We start from the raw sequence: 23,628 nt of genomic DNA, 5'->3' as shown, positions 1-23,628 counted from the left end.
AAGGGTACCTACTTTGCTTAGCTCCATGCTTCACTTTCACTGAATTCTCCTGACCCAGATCTCCAGTAAGTATCCAAAGAGATTATGGCTTTCTGTTCCTCTCTTATCAAATAGATGGTCAGAAAGTAAATACATTATGACAATATTCATTTCCTACTCAAATGGTGAAAACTTCACCAAATTTACAACAGAATGTTATGAGCTCAGCTCTGATACTTAAGAAATATTTACCACTTAAAAGGCATTGGGATCTTTTGCCAAATTATATTTTTCATATGTCACCCAAATCCTTGATATAAAATCCATCAGTAGAATGCAGCTAACTAACCGGGACAGGCTTTAATGACTCAACCAGCCAGTGTCACCACCTTACAAATAAGTGTCCTTGGTCAGAGGACCAGGTGATAGAGTCCCATTGGAAATGCAAACTCCTTGTCACTCTGGAAAATGGCTCCAAGTACACTGTCGTTTTGCTGATTGGTTGGTTGCGTTGTCCTTATTTAGGGAATTACATCATCATTAGTGAATTGTTTAAGCTTTCTGCTTTGCCTTGGCATTTCTTTTTTTTTTAAGTTTTTTTTTTCATTTATTCATGAGAGACACAGAGAGAGAGAGAGAGAGAGAGAGAGAGAGAGCCAGAGACACAGACAGAGGGAGAAGCAGGCTCCATGCAGGGAGCCTGATGTAGGATTCGATCCCGGGACTCTGGGATCATGCCCTGAGCAAAAGGCAGGTGCTCAACCACTGAGCCACCCCGGCGTCCCATGCCTTGGCATTTCTACTCAAAATTTAAAAACTTGCCCCAAATCTAATCATCATGTTTAAAATGTGGTGTAGAAAACACCTGCACATGATGAGACATTCATGCAACTGAACCGCAGAGGAAGAAGAAAGCATCCTTGGATGAAAATCCTATGACTGCTATGATATAGGAAGAGAAAAGCAGCTGGATGAATGCTTTTCCCTCCATATGACGAAGGAGGAGCCCCAGCGATGACATTTGGCACAGCACAGAAAAAAAAATTTCCTCTTTCCAATGGCATTTCCTTTTTACACTGAATATTATCTATTAGCCCCTGGCAGTGCTCTTCACCATGACTGAAGGTCACATCAAAGCAACACATGCGATAAGGGATGACAGAAGTCATCACGATGTACAGCCTCTTTGAAAAGGTCTCAGGACATTCCCCTATCCCCTCTAACCTGGATACAGTACAGGCAGCATGCTGATAACCACGCTCGACTCCTACTATCCGACACAAAGGTAAATTCCCTTGGCAGGTAGTTGCATGGGAAATAGAAGAATTCAATCCCTTCCTTCCAGTGATTGGTGAAGAGGTAAAGATATTTTTAGAATATTATATTTCAGAAGGTGCAGCAGAGTACAGTATTTGGAAAGAATTTGAGTCCCCTGACGGGATGAGCAATGGGTGATATGCTATATGTTGGCAAATTGAACGCCAATAAAAATAATAATAATAAAAAATTCAAAAAAATTTTAAAAATTTAAAAAAAGATTTTGAGTCTCCACCATTTGCCAGGCAGGTGATCTCGAGCAAATGACCTGAACACATTAAGTGTCAATTCTCTCATCTGTAAAATAGAAGTGATGATTTTTTTTCCCTAGAAAGTTATACTGCAAAGATTATGAAGTTTTATATATATGATATGTAGCAGAGAGGCAGACTAACCAAAAGGCAGATTAAGCAAGTGTTTAGGACATAAACAAAATGGGGGCCTCAAAATGAGAAGACTGATTAGGTCAAAGTATTTGTGTTTTCAAAAGGAAATTACTGAATTAGTTGTCTTGATTTTTAAAAGCTTATTCATCTCTTACACTTTTTAAAAATGCTTTTTGACACTTTTTTGTTGTCTTATTTTGAATTACATGAAGGAACTGCATCCCAAACTTTAAAGAATACTCATCTTCCTGTGGTCTCCTCTCACCCTGGTCTTCATCCAGGACTCCACCCAAATACATATACTCAACCACTTTGCTAAACTGGGCATGCTCAACTCTTTTAATATATGTGTGCTGATATAATTAGGAGTGTGCTTTGTTTTTAGAGTGAATTTTCCTTTTAAAATAATTCAAAACTAGTTATTCCTATGTCAATTATATTTGCTTATTCTTCATGTGTCCTTTCTGCTTATGATCTTCTATATTGCTCAGAGTATCTATCATCAAGTGCACAGCCCCTGGGAACTAATGGGCTCTCCTTGTCTGCATGTGAGGAGAAAAACTATTCAAAAAACATGGAAAATTAATCACAGATGCATAGGTAGGAAATTTTTAAAAATATAATGAGACTCACAGGTATTCCCTTTTTTGATGTTCTCTGAACATAGTCAAATTGATGTACAGCAAAGCACACCAGGTAGGTGCTCATAGGGACAGACTTCTGGAAAGTTGTTCTATTCCATTTATCATCCATCGATTCTTCTTTCTATTGAAAACAAAAGATAATCTTTTATTTAGCAAAAGATCAATCATGTACAAGACAAATGATTTCTCTAAACCTGCCTTTTCAGTCAGAGCTCCTTTGTCAAAGCTTAGGGATAAAATTTGTTTTTCCTGCTCAATGGTGATATTGAAGAAGACTGAGGGAAAGGCATTTAGTTTTAGTTCTGTGAAAGCGTGATTGAACTATGCACTGTATGAGGTTTCCCAGGGAAAAATACAACTTTGACTATGATATAGGAGTTTGTCTTTCTACATTAAATACACAATCCTGACCATAATATTTGAGGGGATACCGGATCCATCAATGAAGAAAATGCTTGTGCTTGGTGCCTTGTACACAGGAAGAATGGAGCAGATATTTACACAGAAGGGCAATGGCTGTACCAGGCATAGCAGGATGTTGGGTTCTCTTTTCTATCTCCAGTGTCTACATCAGAGATCCAAGGTATCATCACTAAAGTTACTGCCTTGGTTACCACGGACAGAAAGAAGGATTTCATTACTTGATGTCACTGATGACTCCACCTGTCTGGTTGCCTGTCCATGTCAGCTTTGCCTTCCTCACTGCCAATCACCAGCCCTAATAATTCATCCATGAATACTTGCCTGGCTCCCACTATCATTGTTTAAATACTTCCATGTGCCTTGCAGCCATGCAGTAAGTCACTACTGTGGAAAGCTTTCAAAGGTGATTCAGCGAGGAAGGCTGGACTAGAATCGATGCCTCATTGACAAGCAAGCCTGCTTGTGCAAGTGCTTGTAGAGAAGTGTCCGAGTGCCAGCAAAGTTACTCTACAATAAGAACAGTATCAGTTTTGTACTCCTAAGGATCCAGGATATTCTCTTTCTTCTGGTACTATTGTCTGGAACAAGTAACAAGTGAGGAAATATACGCCACAAAATGAAAAGGTCATCTGAGAGGTCTACAGCAGAGGTTGGGAAGGTTTGCATCCTCTCTTCTCCCGTCGGCACTCCTCCTTCCAGATGGAAAATTCAAAGGGCCTTTTACCCTGACCCACTCTTCTAGATTAGTGTGTCAGACTTGTTTATCTTCTCCAGTCAAAGCTCAATTGGCCAAGTGACCAACATCAGAAGAAAACAAATTGATAAACTAATTCACATCACAAGGTGCAAATGACTAACAATTTACTTTTTAACCCTCTTAAAGCTTTTGTTTGCTTTATTTTGTTCTTGCTTTTTTGAGGAATATTTATCATTAAAAGGGATGAATTTCAATGATGACATTTCAGATAGTGGATCAGAAAGATGGGAGATAAAAAAAAAAAAAGAAAGATGGGAGATATAATTTAGGCAGGGTGTTTTTCTAGTGTTAAGGAGAATGACAATTATATCTAAGGATGAGTCTGACCTTTTAACATGTCAATATATGTGTATTTATTATATGTATAAGGTATAATAACCCTCAACGTTAGCTAATGACACTTTAGTTAGCTGCATTACCCACTCTGTGGTTGAGGAGCAGTAACAGAGGAAACAATCTTATGCCAATCATTACAAAGAACTTACTGGAGCCTATTCTTTGTTAGCATTTCATAAGTACTACTTGTTTACTAGAAAAATCTATGGGCACAGGTTTCTCTGAAGTTGGCTTCTATACTCCAATAGTGGAGTGATGGTTTTTTACTCTATCTTTTTACTCTATCTAGCTCTATCTTAAATACTATGCTTATATTCAACTGAAAACTAAGAACAGTGACCGGGCCCAGGAATATTTTTGAGTCTCTAATTCCATGAGTTTGCCATTACTCTGTCATGACTAGGAGGTTCTTTAGTTAAGTAGAGCCCAGCTGATGAGTGTCTACTATATTCACTCATGTTTGGAACCCAACCATGGCTTTCTGACTAGACCATGATATGTTGGGTTAAAGACTATCACGACTCAGAGAAAAGAGATTGCCAAAATGCATTTTCAAGCCTCTAAATGAACTATGAGAGCATAGTTTAGAATTTTAGAATTCAGTGGCTTTTCTCACTGCAAAGAAGATAACTTACCTGATATTATAAATAGACGATCTGCATAAATAAAAAAATTTTAAAGTACTTACCTCCACTGGCATATTTGAAACTGCTTTGTATTCTTTGGGGTGGATGATGGATATATTATAAGTTGCCTTTTTGTTGGGCTCATCAAAACAAGGGAAGGATTTCCTGGCATCTGTTGGTTCGTGATCAGTGGCTGCTATGCTCCTTAAAAACAAACACACAAACAAAATACATGTCACTTCTTCTGACAGCCCGTGTTTCTATTCATATAGAAAAAGTCAATTGTGTGATTACAACGGCATATAATTATAACTACTATGTAATTATATTACATTCTTAAGATGATTTTCAGTCCAGAAAACTATCAAATAGTTCTGTTTCCTGGAATTTTCAGGTTAACAAATAAATGAAAATCTGGAAACTACTTCAGATACTTTATATGAATAGTCTGATAGTTTGGTGCCATAATGAAAAATCTGTGAATCATAGATAAGCAAAAATAAATCCAATTATGAGCTATCACTCTTTCCACCCAAAAACTATCGAGCAGCAAGTAGATAAACACAAAGCCAAACTCAAGGACTTGTTTCTAATTGTCCTTGTGAGAGGGAACAGCTGTGTCCTGTCATGGAGTGGAGGAGTATCTTCCAGAATCCCCAGATCCTATCCCTCATAGCACATTCTTTCTTATTTATGTTGCACCAGGGACAAACTCCAATTTCATTTCCATGCAAAGGCAGTGAATGCTCTGAGTAATTTCCCAGGTGAAACAACCTTTGGCCAGGCTGAAAGCCTGCTTCTGAAAAGAGACAGCACTTTTTTTTTTTTTTTTATGGCTCTAACTAGGCAAATGCCTGTGTTAATTTTTAGTGTTTCCATCATTTCAAAGTGGAAATAATATTTTTTTCTGAGTAACTGCTCAAAAACCCAAAATATATATTTTTACACATAGTTATATCATGGTAAGATATCGTATATTTGCTCATTAGAAGAGTAAGCAAAATAAAAAGGTTTAAAATTAAATAAAAAATTAAAAAAAAAAAAAAAAAGGGATCCCTGGGTGGCGCAGCGGTTTGGCGCCTGCCTCTGGCCCAGGGCGCGATCCTGGAGACCCAGGATCGAATCCCATGTCGGGCTCCCGGTGCGTGGAGCCTGCTTCTCCCTCTGCCTGTGTCTCTGCCTCTCTCTCTCTCTCTCTCTGTGTGACTATCATAAATAAATAAAAAATTAAAAAAAAAAAAAAAGGTTTAAAAGAAAGGAGGAGTAAAGCAATGTTGACCTATCTGTTAACAACTTGGGTAAGGAAAATATTTTGTCCCTTAGGTATAACATAAAGAATACCAAGTTAAATTATTAGATATTTCCCTCATCCAATATTTATTGAACCCTTTCCTTCTATACCCTTCCCCCTCCCCCACACCACACACACACACACTTGCCAGTCATTATTCTAGGGGCTAAGGGAATAACAAAGCCTAAGTAAAACATCAGGAGATTGATAAGAGGCATATGGAAAATAAAATAGAGGAAGTGACAGAGAATAACCTAGAAAAATTGTGAGTACCGTTAGGTAAAATAGTCAGGGACAATCTCTTGGAATAAGTAATGGTTTGCTGAGATCTAAATGATGAGAAAAAAACCAGACAGGGTAAGCATAAGAAAAATATATTCTAGCAGAGGGAACAGCAAGTATACAGTCACTAGGGTGGAAAAGAACTTAATGTGGCTGAGGACCTAAAAGGTGTCCAGTGTAGCTGAAGTCTACTGAACCAGAGGGACTGTGCCAAGAAAAAGAGTTTGGCTAGTCAGTAAGGGCCATGGTAAGAGTCTGCATTTCATTTTGGTTCAAGAATGTATTATATACATTGACATCTAAGAAATAATATGCCATAGGTCAACATCCGTCTATAAGAAATTAAAATATTTTTGAATTAAAAAAACTCCACATATAAAACTTACTTGTTAAAGCTCAACCAAAAAAACTAATCTGTAAAAATTAAAACCTGAAAGGTGGCTGTCTTCTGGCAGATGATTGACTGAGGGACAGAACTTTCTGGGATGATATATCTGTATCTTATAAGGGATGTGAATAACAAAGATGTATGCACTTGTCAAAATTCATTGAATTGTGTCCAATAGATTTGTGTGTTTACCATATATAAATTTTACAAAAAAAATACTTGTAAATGAATATTAAGTTCTAGTAAGTTGTATTTTGCAGTGGTATAGGTTAGCAATTCAGAAATAACCTTCTCTGTATTCTAGGCTTGAGCAAATAAAAAATAAAAATGAGGATAATGGAAGGCAGGCTTCTCATTGTTGGGGAAGAGAGTTACAAATCTGTAAAAGGGAAAGACTAGAATGTATCCTTGATATTGAATTGTAATTGAGGATTTGGTGTAAATTCAACTTTTATTTGTATAGGTAGATGGAAAAAAATTCCAAACTGAGACATATATTTCTTAACTCTGTCTGCTGAGCCAGAACTAGAAGCATTGACAAGGTTGCAGCAAATGAGCACAGCTAGTTCCTAGATGATGATTTCTAAATACCACTCTCCACATAGAGGAACCAGACTCCTTAGAGAAATGGTCAATTCCAGAAATGGGTCAGGAAAAGTCCGAGATGATCCTGGAACAACATCTTGCTTTGCCCAAAAGTAAGGAAGTTCTCAAAGAACCATGGGAACAAGTCAAAGGACACAGAAGCTCACTTGAATGGAGTATCACCGGTCAAATCTGGTCCCCCAGATTAGAATGTCAAAATAAATAGTGAAATTATAACCCACTGATTAAAATAAGAATCCTTGAATCCTTACTCTGATATATATATGGAGGGGAAGAGAAGGGAAGCTGTTTTGTTGTTGTTGTTGTTGTTGTTAGTTTGTTAACAGATTGCCTATTAGTGATTTTAGGAGGAATGATGGCTTTAGAAAATCATCAGTGGATACCAAAACAAGTGAGTGAGAGTTTGATGAAAGGGTATCTGAGGTTTCAAAGAATCTCTCAAAAGTTACTTACAAGGAGAGGGTACTACTTTAAGCGAAGTGATTAATGACAACATCACTAATCATTGGACAAATCAACGTAATCTGTCTCCTGACATGACTTCCTGAGAGGGGCACAGCACCACTTCGGTGAAATTCCTGACAAAAACTGCTTAGTTTGCATTTTTAAATATAAGGAAAGTCAGATAAACTAAAATTGAGGGACATTCTCAAAATAACTGGCCTGTGCTCTTCAAAACTATCAAGGTTGTGAAAGGCAAAGAAAGGCTAAGGGACTGTTCCAGTTTGAAGGAATCTAAAAAGGCATAACCTTAAATGCAATGCGTGAATCCAGACTGGATACGGGACTGAGAAAAAATAGCTCAGAAAGACATTTTGGGGTTAATAATTATGACTGGATTAGATCATTGTTCGGTATCAATATTAAATTTTCTGATTTTGATAACTGCACTGGGCTTATGTGGGAGAATGTCCCTACGCTTAAGAAATATATACTGAATGTTAAGATGTAAAGGGAAATGATATGTCAAATACTGTAAAGCGAGAGAGAGACAAAGAGACAGAGGCATGGGATGGGAGGGGGAATAGGAAAAAATGTTGATAATTGGTGAGTCTGAGTAAAATGTTTCTAGGAGTTTTTTTGTACTATTCTTGTAATTTTTCTGCAAGTTTGAAATTCTTTCAAGATAACCTATCCCAAAAAAAGCCTCAAGAATTTATTCTTCAGTAGAATAATTACTGATTAGCTTTTGTAATGATAACAGCTTAATCAACTGAAGTTTCTAACATTGGGCAGACAGTAGAGAATTGCAAACACATCAGGATATAATGAAACCTGCACACTTTCCCAGGGTACTAAGGTTTTGCAATAAACTCCACCAAGCTCTAGCCCCATGTTTAGTCAGCTGCCTTTTCTTCTGAATTCTTCTGGCTTCTGATTTCTTCCAGAGGCAGAAGAAAAGGAAAAATCACTCTCTGCAAGAATGTTTCAGCTTAGTCACACTTCGGAAATAAGCCAGCTAACTAATTTGGGAATAGGAGAGAGAGAGAGAGAGAGAGAAGAGAAGAGAATGTGTGTGTGTGTGTGTGTGTGTGTGTACACACGTGCACCAGAGAGGGAGAGAGAGAGAAGGTGGGGTGAGGGTCAGGGTGAAAAGGGAATGAGATTCCACTTTCCTAAGCAATAGCCATTGGTAGGTTTTCAAATCTGTTTCAGTCTGTCCTCCATGCTAAAGTCCATACCCCCAAGTGCCCAATAGAGAGAACTTTTGGTCATTCTCACCTTCTCTCTTTAAAAGAGATCACACTCGGTTGTACACAAAAAGTTGCCTCCCTGACTTAGAGGATCTCAGAACCTGCCTTTGGAAATGGAACAGAACAGTGTTGGTGGTGTTTCTGCATCATGTGTTTGGTCTACCTCGGTGGTCCTGTCAGTGAACGTTAATCATACCAAGTCCAGTTCAATTACAGTGATTGATGTAGGTAAAGCGATGTAAAGTGGCATTCATCTACCGGAAGGGCTACCAAATATCAAATATGTACTATTTTCTTTTTTAGAGTACAGAGCTGACATGATTTCATGGGGAAAACCTTTTTTTTTTTTTTTAAGATTTTATTCATTTATCTGAAAGAGAGAGAGAAAGAGAGAACACAAGTGGAAGGGAGGGGCAGAGGGAGAAGCAGACTCCTCACTGAGCAGGGAGCCCACCTCCGAGATATGGGGTGCCATCCCAGGACCCTGAGATCACGGCTTGAGCTGAATGCAAATGCCCAACTGACTGAACCACTGAGGCGCCCCAGGGGAAAACCTCTTCTAAGAGTAAAAATTCCTAGATTCCAATCCTGCTTCAGCCCCCTAAAGTGTGATCTTGTGCTAGTCACAAAGCATACTGATTCTTAGTGTCCTGATCTATCAAACCTGGTTACCAAAGCACATCTGGCCTCTTCACAGGGTTATGTGGGGGTGACAAGGGATAACTCACATGCAGTAATGTATTTGAAATTCCCTTCACATTTACATGATAGTATTAGGATACACCTCATCTATTTTCTTTATCTCTAGAAGGCTGACTATGCTTTCCACTAATGCACTTTTCACAATGAACAGACTTCAAAGTTCATCCATTAAACAGGAATATCTGTACTGGAATAAAAGTACTTAGTGTGTAAATGCTATGGGCAATATAATGAAGACTTTCAATGGTAACTTGTTATTTTTTCTCATCAACTCCTGTATAACTCAAAAGCCCCTATTTATATATGCTAAATTCCATCCAAAGTTATTGAAGTTTTCTAAATATTTGCAAATTTTAAAACAAGGTGTATAAGATGCAAAGCAATTTTAGATCATAACTTCTTTGGGGAGATTTTATTCGGTGATTAAAACTTTTTTTTTTATAATCAAATGTGTTGTACTGCAAATTAATGGACACAGCCTAAGGCTAAGAGCACAGTATGTTCAGGAGTGATTCCTGAGAATGTCCTGAATAATTATAATGCCAAGCAAATGTGCTGAGTTAAACCATTTTTCCATAGGGGCCTCTCTGTGTCATGTTAATAAGTCACTTACTAGACCCAGCACATTAAAAATACAATTCTGTGTAGCTTATTAATTCACAAAGGGAAAAAATCCCTCTGACTTCTCTGAGTACCTCAGATCAAGGTGATTTTAGAGAAAGAGGAGGTGAGGATGCAAGTCACATACCAGTTCACTCCCAATCAACTTAAAAAAAAATTCTTCATTACCTCATAAATCATCCGGCACACTGTTTCCAACAAAGACTCTCGGGTATGTTCAGCAATTTAGTCACTCAAACCAGCAAAATAAAGGGCAAGGTCTGGGTGAAAACCTTAAACAAAGGCCATCTGATGCAGGGGAGGGAGCCACAATTGCTAAGAGTCTGTGCAGACTAAGTGAAGGGTTCCAGAATTAAGTACGGGAGCTGATTAGTACAAGACAACCCATCTAGATTATTCAGAGTCCAACATATTTTTTTTAAGGATTTATTTAGTTGAGAGAGAAAGAAAGCATGTGCTTGTGAGTGAGGGGAGGGGGAGAGGAAGAGGGAGAAGCAGACCCCCCACTGAGCAGGGAGCCCTACAAGGGCCTGGATCTTAGGACGCTGGGATCATGACATGAGCTGATGTTGGACGCTAAACTTACTGAACCACCTAGGCGCCCCCAGACTCCAACATATTTCTATGGTGGTTTGAATAAACCAGTTGATTATTTAAATTCATTGTCCAATTGCTTTTTTTCTATGTAGAAGACATTCAAGGTCACTTAACGTTGCTTTTTGCTTCCTTGCTTCCAAAATAAAACAAATTACCCTGCCTCCTGTAACAAGTAATAAGACCAAAAAGAATCTATTCTTTATTGATCATGGGTACATTGATAGCTCAACATATCCATCTAATGAATAATCAATAAACTGACACACAACTAAAATTTCAAGATCAAATCCACAAAAGAACATATATATCCATTCATGTGAGAGTGTACCACCATAGACTTAACTGAGACCATCACACTGGTGTCTCTCCTGCCGTGTTTCCATCTAACTCTTAATCTTTCTCCTAAGCCCTAAGCTTGTGCTTCAGATTTATTTATCCAAATGCCTACTGGACCTGTCTTCCTAGATGCTTGACAGGCATCTGACAACAAACCCATGACCTTCTCTCCCAAACCTGGTTCTTCTCTTCTATTTCCAGTGTCTATTTCCTGTCCTACTGATCCTCATCTTCTCTTTCTAGGATCCCTCCAATATCTCCCATATACCCACACATGAATTTAGCTCTTTCCTTCACCATCCACCTAAATAGTCACCAGTTAATTTTTCCTACATGCCTGCCATTAGCTGTCCTTCCTTTCTTTTCTCTGACAGGCTTCCCAGAGTTGTCTCTAGCTGGCCTCTTCATATAAACCTCTCCTACAAACTAATTCCTCCCCCTCACTCTGCTTTTCTGACCTAGCACCTTTCCCTTTTTACCTGCTTTTTTTTTTTAACCTGCTTTTATGTTCTCACTTGCCTCTGCCTCTTGCAATCCCACCATTATATCAGAATTCACCTTCAATCCTAGCAATCCTGTAGACATCCAGAAAGCACAAACTAGAAACCATCTGTCCCTCTTGTAAATTTTTGATGTGATTCTTGTTAAGCAATGATTCTCAGTCCTTAAAATATGAAGACTGCATTCCCAAGTTAAAAAAAAAAAATTTTATCAATTTCTCATCTTTTCAGTGAGATGGGGAGAAAGGGAACCAAAGAAACATGTCCATCCTGAGTGAGTGGAAAAATAGAGAAGTTGTTAGTGGACTAATATTAGACTCCTTAATGGGAAAGGGCTGTGGCTCTGCAGTACATCCCAGCATGTACCATAGGACATTAATCATGTGAGAGTCTATGTGAAAATGTTTCTATATATTTATTTAGTAATATTAAGTACTCCTTGTGCTAGCTAGTGAAAAAGAGAGGGACAGACCAACTCCCAACTATGGAAGATTCCACAGTCTTGTACAGTTGGGAAACTCCATACTCCAGAGATTCATGGTAGTCTCTAGAGGTTCATAATGGATGTTCTTATATAAAAGTCTCTCAGAAGACGCATCATTTAAACACACACACACACACATCACTTTTGTATTTAGTGTTATTGTCCAAGCTAACTTGGCCACAGAATCCCTCCCCTGCTTTTTTTTCAGGCAATAGCTATTAATATCCTATGCAACTAGAACTCTGTGGAACAGCAAGTTGGAAAATGCTGTGTAAGAGTAGTTCAAATGCTGAGAAGGAAATGCTGACCCTCAGAGAGAAGAAAATAGTATATACTTTGGAGATGTTGAATGGAGGGGAACTCTGGGAAGAGAGCAACTGGAAATGCTACATAACACAGTGAGAGTGTGGAGGGTATTGGTGGTAAGGGCAGAAAAACACTCTAAAGATTCCAATTATTTTAAAAGTGGTTTCTTCAGATCATAAGGAACAGACCACTGTAGTAAAAGTGACTTAAGTTTCTCAAACTTTCTTCTCCTAAGCCTCATTACAACTCTTAAAAAAAATAAAAATAAATTGTAAGGATCAAGTATTACGCAGCTTACTCTATAATATGAAAGAAGAGTGCTGCTCCCAGTGAACCCACTCCTGCGTCCTTATGTCGATGCTGTGGATGAGCACCCCCATAGGCCCGCATGTCAAAATGTCACAGGCTTGAAAAAAAAAAAACCCAAAAACAACAGACTTTCCTCATATGCTTGAAATATTTCATAACAAGAAAAACAAAAAGTGTTCCATTTAGACTAACTGAGGTTACTGAGTATGTGCCAGAACTGTTCCAAAACCACATGTGGATGCAGAACTGGAAGCATCCTGGGTAATATGAGAGCCTCAACTGCCACCAAGGAGAGCAGACAAGCTCCGGGTTACCAGTCGTCCCTGAGAGCCCGCCTCTCTCACCAGTCTTGCTGTAATGTGGTATTTGTTGTCCAATAATTACGACAGCCGAGTTTCAGGATATCAGCTCTCAAGTATATATCTTATGGTAAAATTTATTGGTACGATAAAATAATCCAGAGTCAAATGACTAATATATATTTCAGTATATAATGCTTTCTTAAATTTATAAAGTACGTAAGAGAAATTTATTAATGGAATTTTGTTCCATATCTTTTGGCCTTCCTGTAGTATATGGAATTTTTAATAATTTGGTGGCTTTACTCAGATGACGTTTCTACTGTTTTCTCAACCCAAGAAACAATTTTAAAGTCTTAGCAATAAACCACTTACAAGTTTTGATTTGTTTTCACTTCAATTAATGAATTTTTAGAATCTCTTGGAGGTGGATATTCTTCCAAATATCTTGCCTTTCCCCCACAAATTGAGAACATTTTAAAAACTCACTTAATCCTTAGTGAATCTCAGAGAAATAGGCATTTTTATTCCTTATTTGTGGAAACATAATTTGAGATATATTTTTGGAAGTCAGTTTGGAGACACACACACACATGCATGCATATCACATATTTATGTGTATGTGTGTATACATACACACAGATTCATGCATCCATACATAGGTAGTTTGAGCCAATTTCCTAAGAATTTTCCTATAGAATTATTAGAAAATGTTATACATATTTTGATAAGGATGTTATTATATTTTTATAGGTGTTTATTAAAAAGGTAAAAAAAGAAGAAACGTAAAAGCCCAAATTTAATGGAAAAAGTGGGGAAAAGAAGTGGAATAAGGTACATTATATTCATATAATAGACTATCATGTATCCATTAAATAAATCCTCTACCAAGCCATGTTAAAGTGTTGATATATTCTAAAAACATGTTACACAATACTATGTACAACATAATGTCATCTTTACCTGCATTCAGAAAAAATATTGGAAGGGTATCTGCCTAAATATTAACAATGACTATACTTCGGTGGTAGAATTTTCTCTGTTTTCCAAGTTTTCTAGAGTGACTGTGTGTTATGAAATCAACAAAATAACTGTCACAAGTTTCTCGATACTCTTTGACCCAGCAATTCTATTTTATTGAATATATCCTAACATAAGGAAATAAACAGATATATACTTAAAGATTTACTTACAATTATGTTCTTTTCCGACTCTTTTATTGTAATAAATACTGAAAGCAATTTAAATATCCAGTATTAGGAAACAGGTCTTAAAAAATAAGAGTGCATTCATGCACGGTCTTTAAAGTCAGATTCTTGAAAATATGGAAGACTGAGAGGAAATGCTTATATGAAGGCAAAAAGGTATATATACATAAACATTATGTAATTACAATCTGATTGTCTAAAAAAATATTAACATGTAACCAAAGTTACCATTGGATGTGAAGTTTCTCTTTATAGTTTCTTTTGATTTTCCTTCTTTATAATTTTACATGCTTACACTATTTTTAATTTTTATAAGCAGAAAAAAAACAAGTCAGCAATAAAGAAGCCTGTTTTATCACTAGTGATATTAAGATACAGTATATGAGCATGTTCCCTTCAAATGTTTTTTTCAAACTATCATTCCTACTCAATTTATTAGTGTATCCCACAGTAATATAGGGATACTTAAACATTTCATTTAGTCCTTGGGTCTCTCTAACAAACAATAGGAAGAATTTTGACCAAAAGCTTTACTTTGCTCTGTAAGATGCTTAAAACAACATAGGGAAGGGATATTCAGTGGGCTGGCCCTGGACTCACATTTCTGAACTATGACACTAAGGTTTCTTAATCATTTACCTGTCAAGAATCGACATAAGCAAAGGTCAAAGCAGTTTCAAGTTCAGTGATACCTCAAGATAGCCTTCCTTCCTGATGCAAAGGTCACACCCACAGAGTGAAGGTTTTTTCTTTTTTTTTTTAATTTATTGAGAGAGTGTATGCCCTTCATGTGGTTCTAGGAATAGCATCTGATTGTCAAGGCAAGTAACCATCTTTGCTAGACGCAGAAATGAAAAAATGCATATATTCATCACTTGACATATCTTTATATCCTTAATTACTTAATATATCTTTTATACTGCAAAAGGCTTAGCATTACCATTGCATGTTGCATGATGGACAATGAGCCCAAAGAGTTATCCATGTGCTGCCACGAACGTGTGAACTCTGTTTGGTGAAAGCTTATGTGTGAAACATGGTTCTGGCCACACAAGATAAAGACGGAATCGTGCCTCCCTTCCTAGTGACACCAAGACAATTTCGCGGACTTTCCATACTCTTTCAGCATCTCTTCTCCAATAAAATACTCAAAATTATAACTGTCACTTGCTGAATTTCACTTAAACTTAGTATAAAAGTTCACTTTGAAATCATTGTCATGTAGCCCAAGACTATGGCAGTGAAATACGTGTATTTTTAGAATCTGAGGTAGTTTCTCTGGGCAGTTTCTGCCTTCTGACAGGATTCAGTACCTTATGACTTTTCCTGATGAAGTAAAAGACTTACATTGATTCTTGGACTCTGTGCAGCTCACTCTGTACTTTTAGGTTTTTTGATAGGCTTTGAAAATACTACGGGTCTGGGGGGATGCCTGGGTGGCTCAGTGGTTTAGCGCCTGCCTTGGGCCCAGGGCATGATCCTGGAGTCCGAGGATCGAGTCCCGCATCAGGCTCTCTGGCTGGAGCCTGCTTCTGTCTCTGCCTCTCTCTCTCTCTCTCTCTCTCTCTGTTTGTGTCTCTCATAAATAAATAAATTAAAAAAAAAAAAAAAGAAAATACGACGGGGCAAGAATTGGGTTTCGCAGGTGAAGGAGCAGAACGGAAACCAAGTGTGGGTAACAATCAGAGCAACATAGACGATTGAAAAGGTGGAAAGCGAGAAGGAAAGGGAAAGAAATGGAGAACAAATATGCGAGCTGAGGGCAAACAAAGCAAAAATTAGTAGTTACTTGATCTGTCCGTTCTCCTCGTAGGTCGTCCTGTAAAATCCCACGAGCGAGCCGTTCAGCCAGCCGGCGAACCTGAGGGTCAGGAGGTAGGTCCCCGGGCCAGTGCTGGGGGCGAGCTCTTGCTCCGCCTCCACCACCACGTACTCCTGCTTCTTGTACTCGAAGCACCGGCGGACCTGCACCTGCGCCCCCGAGGGCGCCTTCAGCTCGGGCAGCTGCGTGAGCCTGGTCTCCCGCAGGTGCAGCCACAGGTGCCGGGTGGGCGCGCTCACGTTGACCGCGATGGCCACGCTGCCCGTGTACGTGTCCTCCTGCAGCAGGGGCTTCACCTCCAGGTCGTAGTGCACCGGGCTGATGAAGTCCGGCAGCCGGAAGTTCTTCCAGTCCCCGCTGTCATCCTCGCTGGCGGGACAGACCCCCTGGTCCCCGGGCGGCGGGGTCTCGGGCGAAGGGCCCTGCGAGGGGGGGCCGGGCGCGGGGCCCTGGCCGCCGCCCCCCGGGGAGCTGCCGGGCCGGGTCAAGCCCACCGACAGGCCCACTATCAGTCCCACCGCCGCCACCACGGCGCAGATCACCGCCACGTGTTTCGTCCTGATGCAGTACCTCTTGGCGTCCTCTCCCTCCGCAAAGTTCATTTTTGCTTCCCGAGGCAACTAATTACACGTGGGAGAATGTTAGATTGAGCTCACTAACGTCCGCCGACTTCCTTTTCAAGTTGGGAGGAAATCCCGGGCTTGGCAGCCGGTCTGCGTTGTTTCCCACCCCCCCCCCACGCCCCCCGGCCCCCGGCCCCCGGCCCCCGGCCCCCGGCCCCCGGCGCCTGCGGCCGTCCCCGCCGCTCCCGCTCACGTCCCGCTCCAGCCTCTCACGGTGGACGCGGGGCCCCGGGGGTGGGCGGAGGGCCCGGGAGCGGCCCGGCCGAGCTGGCGGAGGAGCACTGGCGGGGACGCGGCCACAGCCCCTTAAGAACACGCGTCCCCACCCCGCCCCTCCGGCGCAGGAGGGAGTTCAATATGAAACAGGGCTGCGCTGGTCGGGGGGCGGGAGGAGGAGCCTCTGCCAAAGTCCGGTCTGCAGCTCCCAGGGAGACAGCGTTCCGGGAGAGAAGTGTGCTTGCAATTAAAAAAAAAAAAAAAAACCAACCTCAACCTTTGCCACTGAGTCTATGGCTTCTTCCTGTTGTGCTCACAATCTCTCTCCCTTAACGAAAGGGGCTTCTTGGATTTCAGCTTGTTTCATCAGGTAGCTTGCCAAAGATAAGTGTTTTCTTTTCGGTATTTCCACACACGCACACACACACACACACACACACACACACCCCTCTCCTATTACATAAACATGCAGACTCTGCCTTTACCGAAGTCATTCCCTGGGCTTGGATGCGCAAAGGGATACATAAATTCAAGGAGCACTTAGTAAATATTTGTTGGATTGCTGGATTAGCAAAGCATGGCCAAGTTACTCTGAATCAGTTCAGTAAATGCTGGATGGGAGAGGGGGGAAACAGGAAAGTAGCCAAAGCAGTCCTGGAGCTGAATGAAGAGAAGAAGGAGAAGGAGAAGGAGAAGGAGAAGAAAGAAGAAAGAAGAGGAAGAGGAAGAGGAAGAGGAAGAGGAAGAAAGAAGAAGAAGAAGAAGAAGAAGAAGAAGAAGAAGAAGAAGAAGAAGAAGAAGAAGAGGAAAGGAGAAGAAGAAAAAAAGAGGCAGAAAGGGAAAGGATTGAAAGGATAGATAAACTTGTTAGGTTAGATAACTAAACTGGGGCAGATAAACATATCTCTGCAGTTGGCCTCTGAGTGAGATTGACTTGTGTAGACGTGGATGTGTAGATCATGTTTGCAGCAGATTCCAGATGTGAAAGCTGGCCTGTCGGGAGATCCATTTTCTGTGTAAATCTATTGCCTCTGAATGACAAGGGCAAAATGGCAATCACAGCAGTGACCTGAATGTTTGTGAGTAGCTAAGGTGTAGACCCCAAGCCACCTCTCATACTAACAATTCAATAAGAATTATCAAAAATTTGAGAGCTCTCTATGAGCCCGGCACTATGCTAAGTACATTATAGAAGTATTAGTTAAGTCTTCCCAATAACTCTAGAAGATTGGTACTATTTTGATGCCCATTGTAGAGGTGGGAAGACTGACTTTTGCAGAGGTTAAGGCACTTGGACAAGGTCACACAATCTGCAAATAGAAGAATTGGAGTTTGGGGCAGCCAGGGTGGCTCAGCGGCTTAGCACCACCTTCAGTCCAGGGGATGATCCTGGAGACCCAGTATCGAGTCCCATGTTGGGCTCCCTCATGGAGCCTGCTTCTCCCTCTGCCTGTGTCTCTGCCTCTCTCTCTCTCTCTCTCTGTCTCTCATGGATAAATAAATAAATAAAATCTTAAAAAAAAATTGGAGTTTGTACCCATATTGTCTGAGTCCAAAGTGCCTCCGTTGTCTGAAGAGGACAAATATTTAAGGGTTAATAGCTCTAAAAAACTTCATCAATGTTTCCTACAGTACAATTCATGGGTATTAGTTGATACACTTGTGGAGCAGGCTATGCTGGATTAGATGAAATTAAGAATGTTCTTTTACTACCCTCCATTCTCTCAGAGCCTCCAGATGGTAACATACGTTGTAAATCTCCAGACAGGATAGACTATTGAGTAATTTCTACATTGAGTCGATGAGAGAACATTTTTGGTGAGGTAACTTTTGTGGGACTTGTGTTCCATGGAACACTCAGAATGCTACTTTAAACTGTTCCAAATTACCAACTAAACAAACAGGGTGGGGGGAGACTTTAAAGGCAGAAGAATCCATTTTACTCTGTACATTTCTATTATTCTCTCATAAAACAGTACTATGAAAAATGGAATTAAAGGGAGGAGGAATATACTATTCTCGGTTATAGGTTCATCTTGCATTTATTAATTTCCCATTCTGAAGCAGTCTTAGACTTTTTAAATCATAGTATGCTTAGTTTTGACAAATCAAATTCTTGAGTTTGAGCTCTCAAGAAAGCCTCTTTTTTATTGGAAAGATCACTTGACATTTCACTAAATGAAAGGGAAAATGTGGATCACATTTATCTCAACATAATGACTAAAACGAAAAGTATTTGGAAGAATGTACATGAAATTGTGTGAAACCGGAAGCATTTCTAAAAAATCTCAGTTGAGACAAATACACCTGAAACTCTAAGATTCAACTTTATCTAGAAAGACAGCAATGTTACCACCAGACCCTATGCTGTGGCTAGACTGAACAAAATAGATAAAAGACCCTTGGAATAGAGTGTACTTACAAGGCATTAAGAATGGTCAATCGCTATAAAATACCTCCTCTCTTCTGCCAAAAATTCCACCAAAAGGGATTCATTATTTAAACATGATACTTTTGATAGTAGAAATAAAACACCTTAAATCCATGTATGTAGTGTGTGTATATACATACATGCACACGTCTGTGTTAATTTTGAATCTAAGTCCCAGTTCTAACCACAGCATCTTAGTACCAATCCATGAGGGCTGCCTACACCCAGTGAGGGGTACTACATCTTATCAGTATCAGGGTGTTAGAAGTCCCCTAATGTTACAGAGCTAAATCATTCAGCCAGATAAGTGGGTGTAGCAGAGCCAGCATGTGCATTAAACATGTTTAGGATCAACATATTAGGATTTACTAAATATAAAGCCCCTAGCTTTCATAATTTGATAACACTGCACTCCATTGCAGCAGTACTTGCTGTCCTTCCTCTCATTGACACTGAAATATTGAGTCTATGAAAGGAGGCTCTTGATCTTGAAAGCCAAATCTAATCCACAGCAAAGGTCAAGGTAGTCACTGATGGAGGACAGAGAGAGACAGAGAGAGAGAGAGAGAGAGTCTATTCCTAACAGGAGACCAATGAACCATCATAGGTGCTCACCTAGATTAAACAGTTTACACTGGCTAATCCTACATTAGATACAAGTAACATGAAAAGGCTACCTCTGGTCAGTTTCCACTTGGTAGGTTCAAGCCAGTGGAGTGGATGCAAAGCCATTCATTATAGATACTAGACCACGCTCTGCTTGCCCACAGCTTTTGACAATGTGTGTTATCACTTTTGTACCCAAGAAACAAAGTTCAATATCTGTTCCATATGTGGCATAAATGTTCATTGATTGCTGACTGAAAAAACAAGTGAATAGATAAATAGAAAGGAGGGAAAAGAACACCAAGAATCCAGAATGAGAAGGGTTCATGGGTATAATATACCAGAAATGTCGAGATAAAACAAAGTCAGTTCAAATTTTAAGAATGACTGGAAAGAAATTCCATGGAGATTAGGACCTGGAAATCATACCTGATCTTGAAAAAGTAAGGGATTTCTTGGCTAATTCCTTCCCACAGCAGGTAGATTGATGCAAGAGACCCACCATAATACTGAATACACAGTGTGCACCTCTCTTTTTCTCTAGGAGCTTCAGTTTAAAGCTTTTCTGTTAGGTCCCAGGAATGACATGTACCCAAGAGGCAACTGGGCCTTCTGTAGACATGGGGAGCTGCCAACTCACGCGAGAACTAGGAACACCTCCAAGACTGTTGTCAGTAATTAATACAACAGTGTGACTATTTGACTGGCTCTTTACTCCTATTAGTTGGTCAGAGCCAAACTCCATGGTTCAGCAAAATAACAAACCATAATGACAAGCTGCAGTCGTAATAGGGGAAGCAGAATAATCTGCAACTCAGGCTGTATAATATAGGGAGCAGGGAGGTTGGGAACCTGCTTGTCTTCCCCTTGTGGCTGGGTCACTATTATCAAGCATATCAACTCTATAGACCCCATGGTCAATCCAGGTATTTCCAAATTTAAAGATTTAGTTAGAATTGAAAAGGCATTGCATTTGGCTTGGTGGACCAGGAAGTCTAAATCCATACTGACAATGTTCAGTGTGATCTTGGTCAATTACACGTTATTTCCTAGCCTTCATCTTGTTTTGGACTCAGCAAATCTTTTAAAGGGTTCAGTTGGTTTTAAGATTAAGTGATCTCAACTAACTTTTTCCAAGAGCTGAAAATAGCTGCAGATATTAGGACAGAAAATGTTGAGCGCTCCACATCTAATTTTTATTGATAGGTAATAATGAATTTGTCCAAAGACTGCCACAATGTGGAGAACTACACAGCAGGCAAGATGAGAAAGCATAGAATGAGAATGAAGGTCAAGAGGCAAGGAAGAAAAGAGGGAGAAGAAGGATTTTCAAAAAATATGTTGAGAAGAAATCTCCAAAACACATCTAAACATAATTAAACAAAAAATAAAAATCAGTGAAAATAAAAATCATAGATGTACATCTTCTCTATCTATTGTTTGCAGACTGATTTGAGAGTCCTTCTGCAGGCTTTTTTGGGATACACAGATTGTATTCATGATGTCTCACACCCACATGATGAACAGGTACCAGGGATTCATAAGTCACAAGCAACAATCATGTTTCTTTTTTTTTTTAAGATTTATTTATTTATTTGAGAGACAGAGACAGAGAGAAGCAGAAGGAGGGACAGAGCGACAGGAAGAGAATCCCCAATCAGACTCCCCACTGAGCACAGAGCCCAACAGAAGGCTCAATCAATCCCAGCACCCTGCGATCATGACCTGAGCTGAAATCAAGAGTCAGACATTCAACTGATTGAGTCACCCAGGCACCCCAGCAATCATATTTGTTACTCATTTGGATCACCTCGGAAAAAATCAGTTCACTTTACTTGCCTTTCAAAAAGTGTCTGTGGGCCACTATTCAGTTATTCTTTTTTTTTCAATCATTCGACAGATATATATTGACTCAATAAATACTTAATTCTTAACAAAAACCTACTGGACAAGGAATTCTAGGATAAACTTTAAAATGTAGACTTTTTAAAAAATGTTAGTAAATTCTCTTAAAAGCATGTATGTAAACACCTGCTTTGTTCTTAGAATGCAGAGGTTTTGAAAATACTCAGAAAAGCAAAGAAAATAAAACAGAAGGATTTATTATTTCTATAATTTTAAACTGCTTTTATATTGGGTTCTCCAATGTCAGTAATACACTTAGGAGACTGTGGCAGGATATAGAAACAATAGGAGAAAAATAATAGTGATAATATAGTCTAGATTTCTGTTGCTCTCAGAATTTCAAAATAATCTTTATAAATTTTCTCAGTACACTAAACAATAGCTCTAGATTCTGAGTTTTAAAACTTCCTAACATGCTGAATTCACTCAGCGTTTTCTTTCAGTCTTTGTAGTGTCAAAATTCTTGGCAATATTTTCTCGTATTTTCTCTCTCTCTCTCTCTCTCTCTCTCCCTCCCTCCCTCTCGTCTCTCCCATCTGCAGAAGTCTGCAAAAATAACGTTAGTGTAAGCAAAATATCTCACCCGATGTTCTTTTATTCTATAAAAAGTCTAAGTGAATTACACTAGCAGTGATGAATTCAGGTTATATCTCCCACAAAAATTCTAATAGATCTATTCTTCATCTTCTTTCAGAAGAAAGAACTGTAACATCTCAAATTTTATTTATTAACACTGGCTGTTGGTTTGAAATTTTTTTATTACCACATTAATTTTAACAAATACAGTTGTCTTTGGCTGCTGTTTTCATTGTGAGTAAGGACTTTAACTGCATTAATAGGATCAAAGTCATCCATATGAGTAACAGGAATGTTGTTTCTACTGTTTGTGTTCTATTTTTCTGGCACCTCTTCTAGTTTTTGTTTATCACATTTTTAGTATGCTTTTGTCTCAAGCATTGCTTTCACTCACAATCATTGGCCAGAACTAGTCACGTTATTCCTCTTAAAAGCAAAGAGGCTGGGTTAGGCAAGCAGCAGCAACTCTACCCTTCGGAAGAGGGGGACACGTCTTTGGTGGTCAGCTGGCCATGTCAGCCTCATGCTGGCCTCCCCTCATTGTAGGGCTTATCTTGCTTGGGACACCCCAGTGACTCAGAAGAAGAAAAAGTCCATACATGGAAGAAAAATGCTGTGCCAATTGCTGTTAACATTATTATTAAGACCTAAACCATATCCAAGTCAAAGTACCTTCTAGCTTCCCATACCTGTAAAGATTATTCAGCTACGTGCTGATAGTTTATGCCTATTTCTTACCACTGCTGCTCTGAATATTTATTTTTAACTTGATTTTTTTTCTGAACAGACTTGTATTGTGAGGGGGATACCTTTTTATTTTATTTGCCAGAGGTCATTTTATCTGCCTTTCAGAATACTGCAGAAACAAATGCAAGTAAAAGTAATTGCATGTAGGTGAAAGGAAAGAAGAAGAAAATGGAATGACACAGAACTAACCTTCATGGTATAGATTTACTGCCAGATGTCTTTTATTTGCTATCTTTTTCATACATCCAGCAATTCTATAAGTTATTTATTATGAGCCCCAGCTGCTACTTACCACACCATGCTGCCTCCAAATCTAACAAAAGGAATTTCATACTATTTATGGGTTTATCCAAACTCCTTCATGAATAATTTTATATTTTGGTTACATTACAGATTGTATAGATCTTACAACTAGCCTAGGCAACAAATCACAATATTGTTTCTAAGAAAAAATGTACTACAAGATCCAACATATAAGACATACCTATTTATCATTAAGCCTATGAGGTCGTTGGGAGATTCCCCTCCTCAGCATGCACTGAGCTGAGGTGGCTCTCGCATTACTTTTTCCCCTCCAATGCCCCCAGGATGCTTCTCTCACCCTGGGATGC

At 39.3% G+C, this 23,628-nt stretch overlaps 1 protein-coding gene and 1 long non-coding RNA gene across 2 annotated transcripts in view; one reads left to right on the top strand and one right to left on the bottom strand.

Moving 5' to 3' along the window:
* LOC144303882 (uncharacterized) overlaps positions 1-14,046 on the top strand; it is a 126,212-nt gene extending 112,166 nt beyond the window's left edge. The window contains exon 15 of the long non-coding RNA XR_013370879.1: positions 13,637-14,046. This is a non-coding gene — a long non-coding RNA (uncharacterized LOC144303882). The remainder of the gene's footprint in view (positions 1-13,636) is intronic.
* The window catches only part of ENPEP (glutamyl aminopeptidase), an 87,691-nt gene extending 71,041 nt beyond the window's left edge, over positions 1-16,650 (bottom strand). The window contains exons 1-3 of the mRNA XM_077882294.1: positions 15,881-16,650; positions 4,531-4,672; positions 2,316-2,447 (exon numbers count right to left, since the gene is read on the bottom strand). Coding sequence (XP_077738420.1) covers positions 2,316-2,447; positions 4,531-4,672; positions 15,881-16,515 — 909 coding nt within the window. The 5' untranslated portion in view covers positions 16,516-16,650. The remainder of the gene's footprint in view (positions 1-2,315; positions 2,448-4,530; positions 4,673-15,880) is intronic.
* Between the last annotated feature and the right edge of the window lie 6,978 nt (positions 16,651-23,628).

This window comes from Canis aureus, chromosome 33 (genome assembly GCF_053574225.1).
Source record: "Canis aureus isolate CA01 chromosome 33, VMU_Caureus_v.1.0, whole genome shotgun sequence".
Taxonomy (NCBI): domain Eukaryota; kingdom Metazoa; phylum Chordata; class Mammalia; order Carnivora; family Canidae; genus Canis; species Canis aureus.
This window is presented reverse-complemented; position numbering and strand designations above follow the sequence as displayed.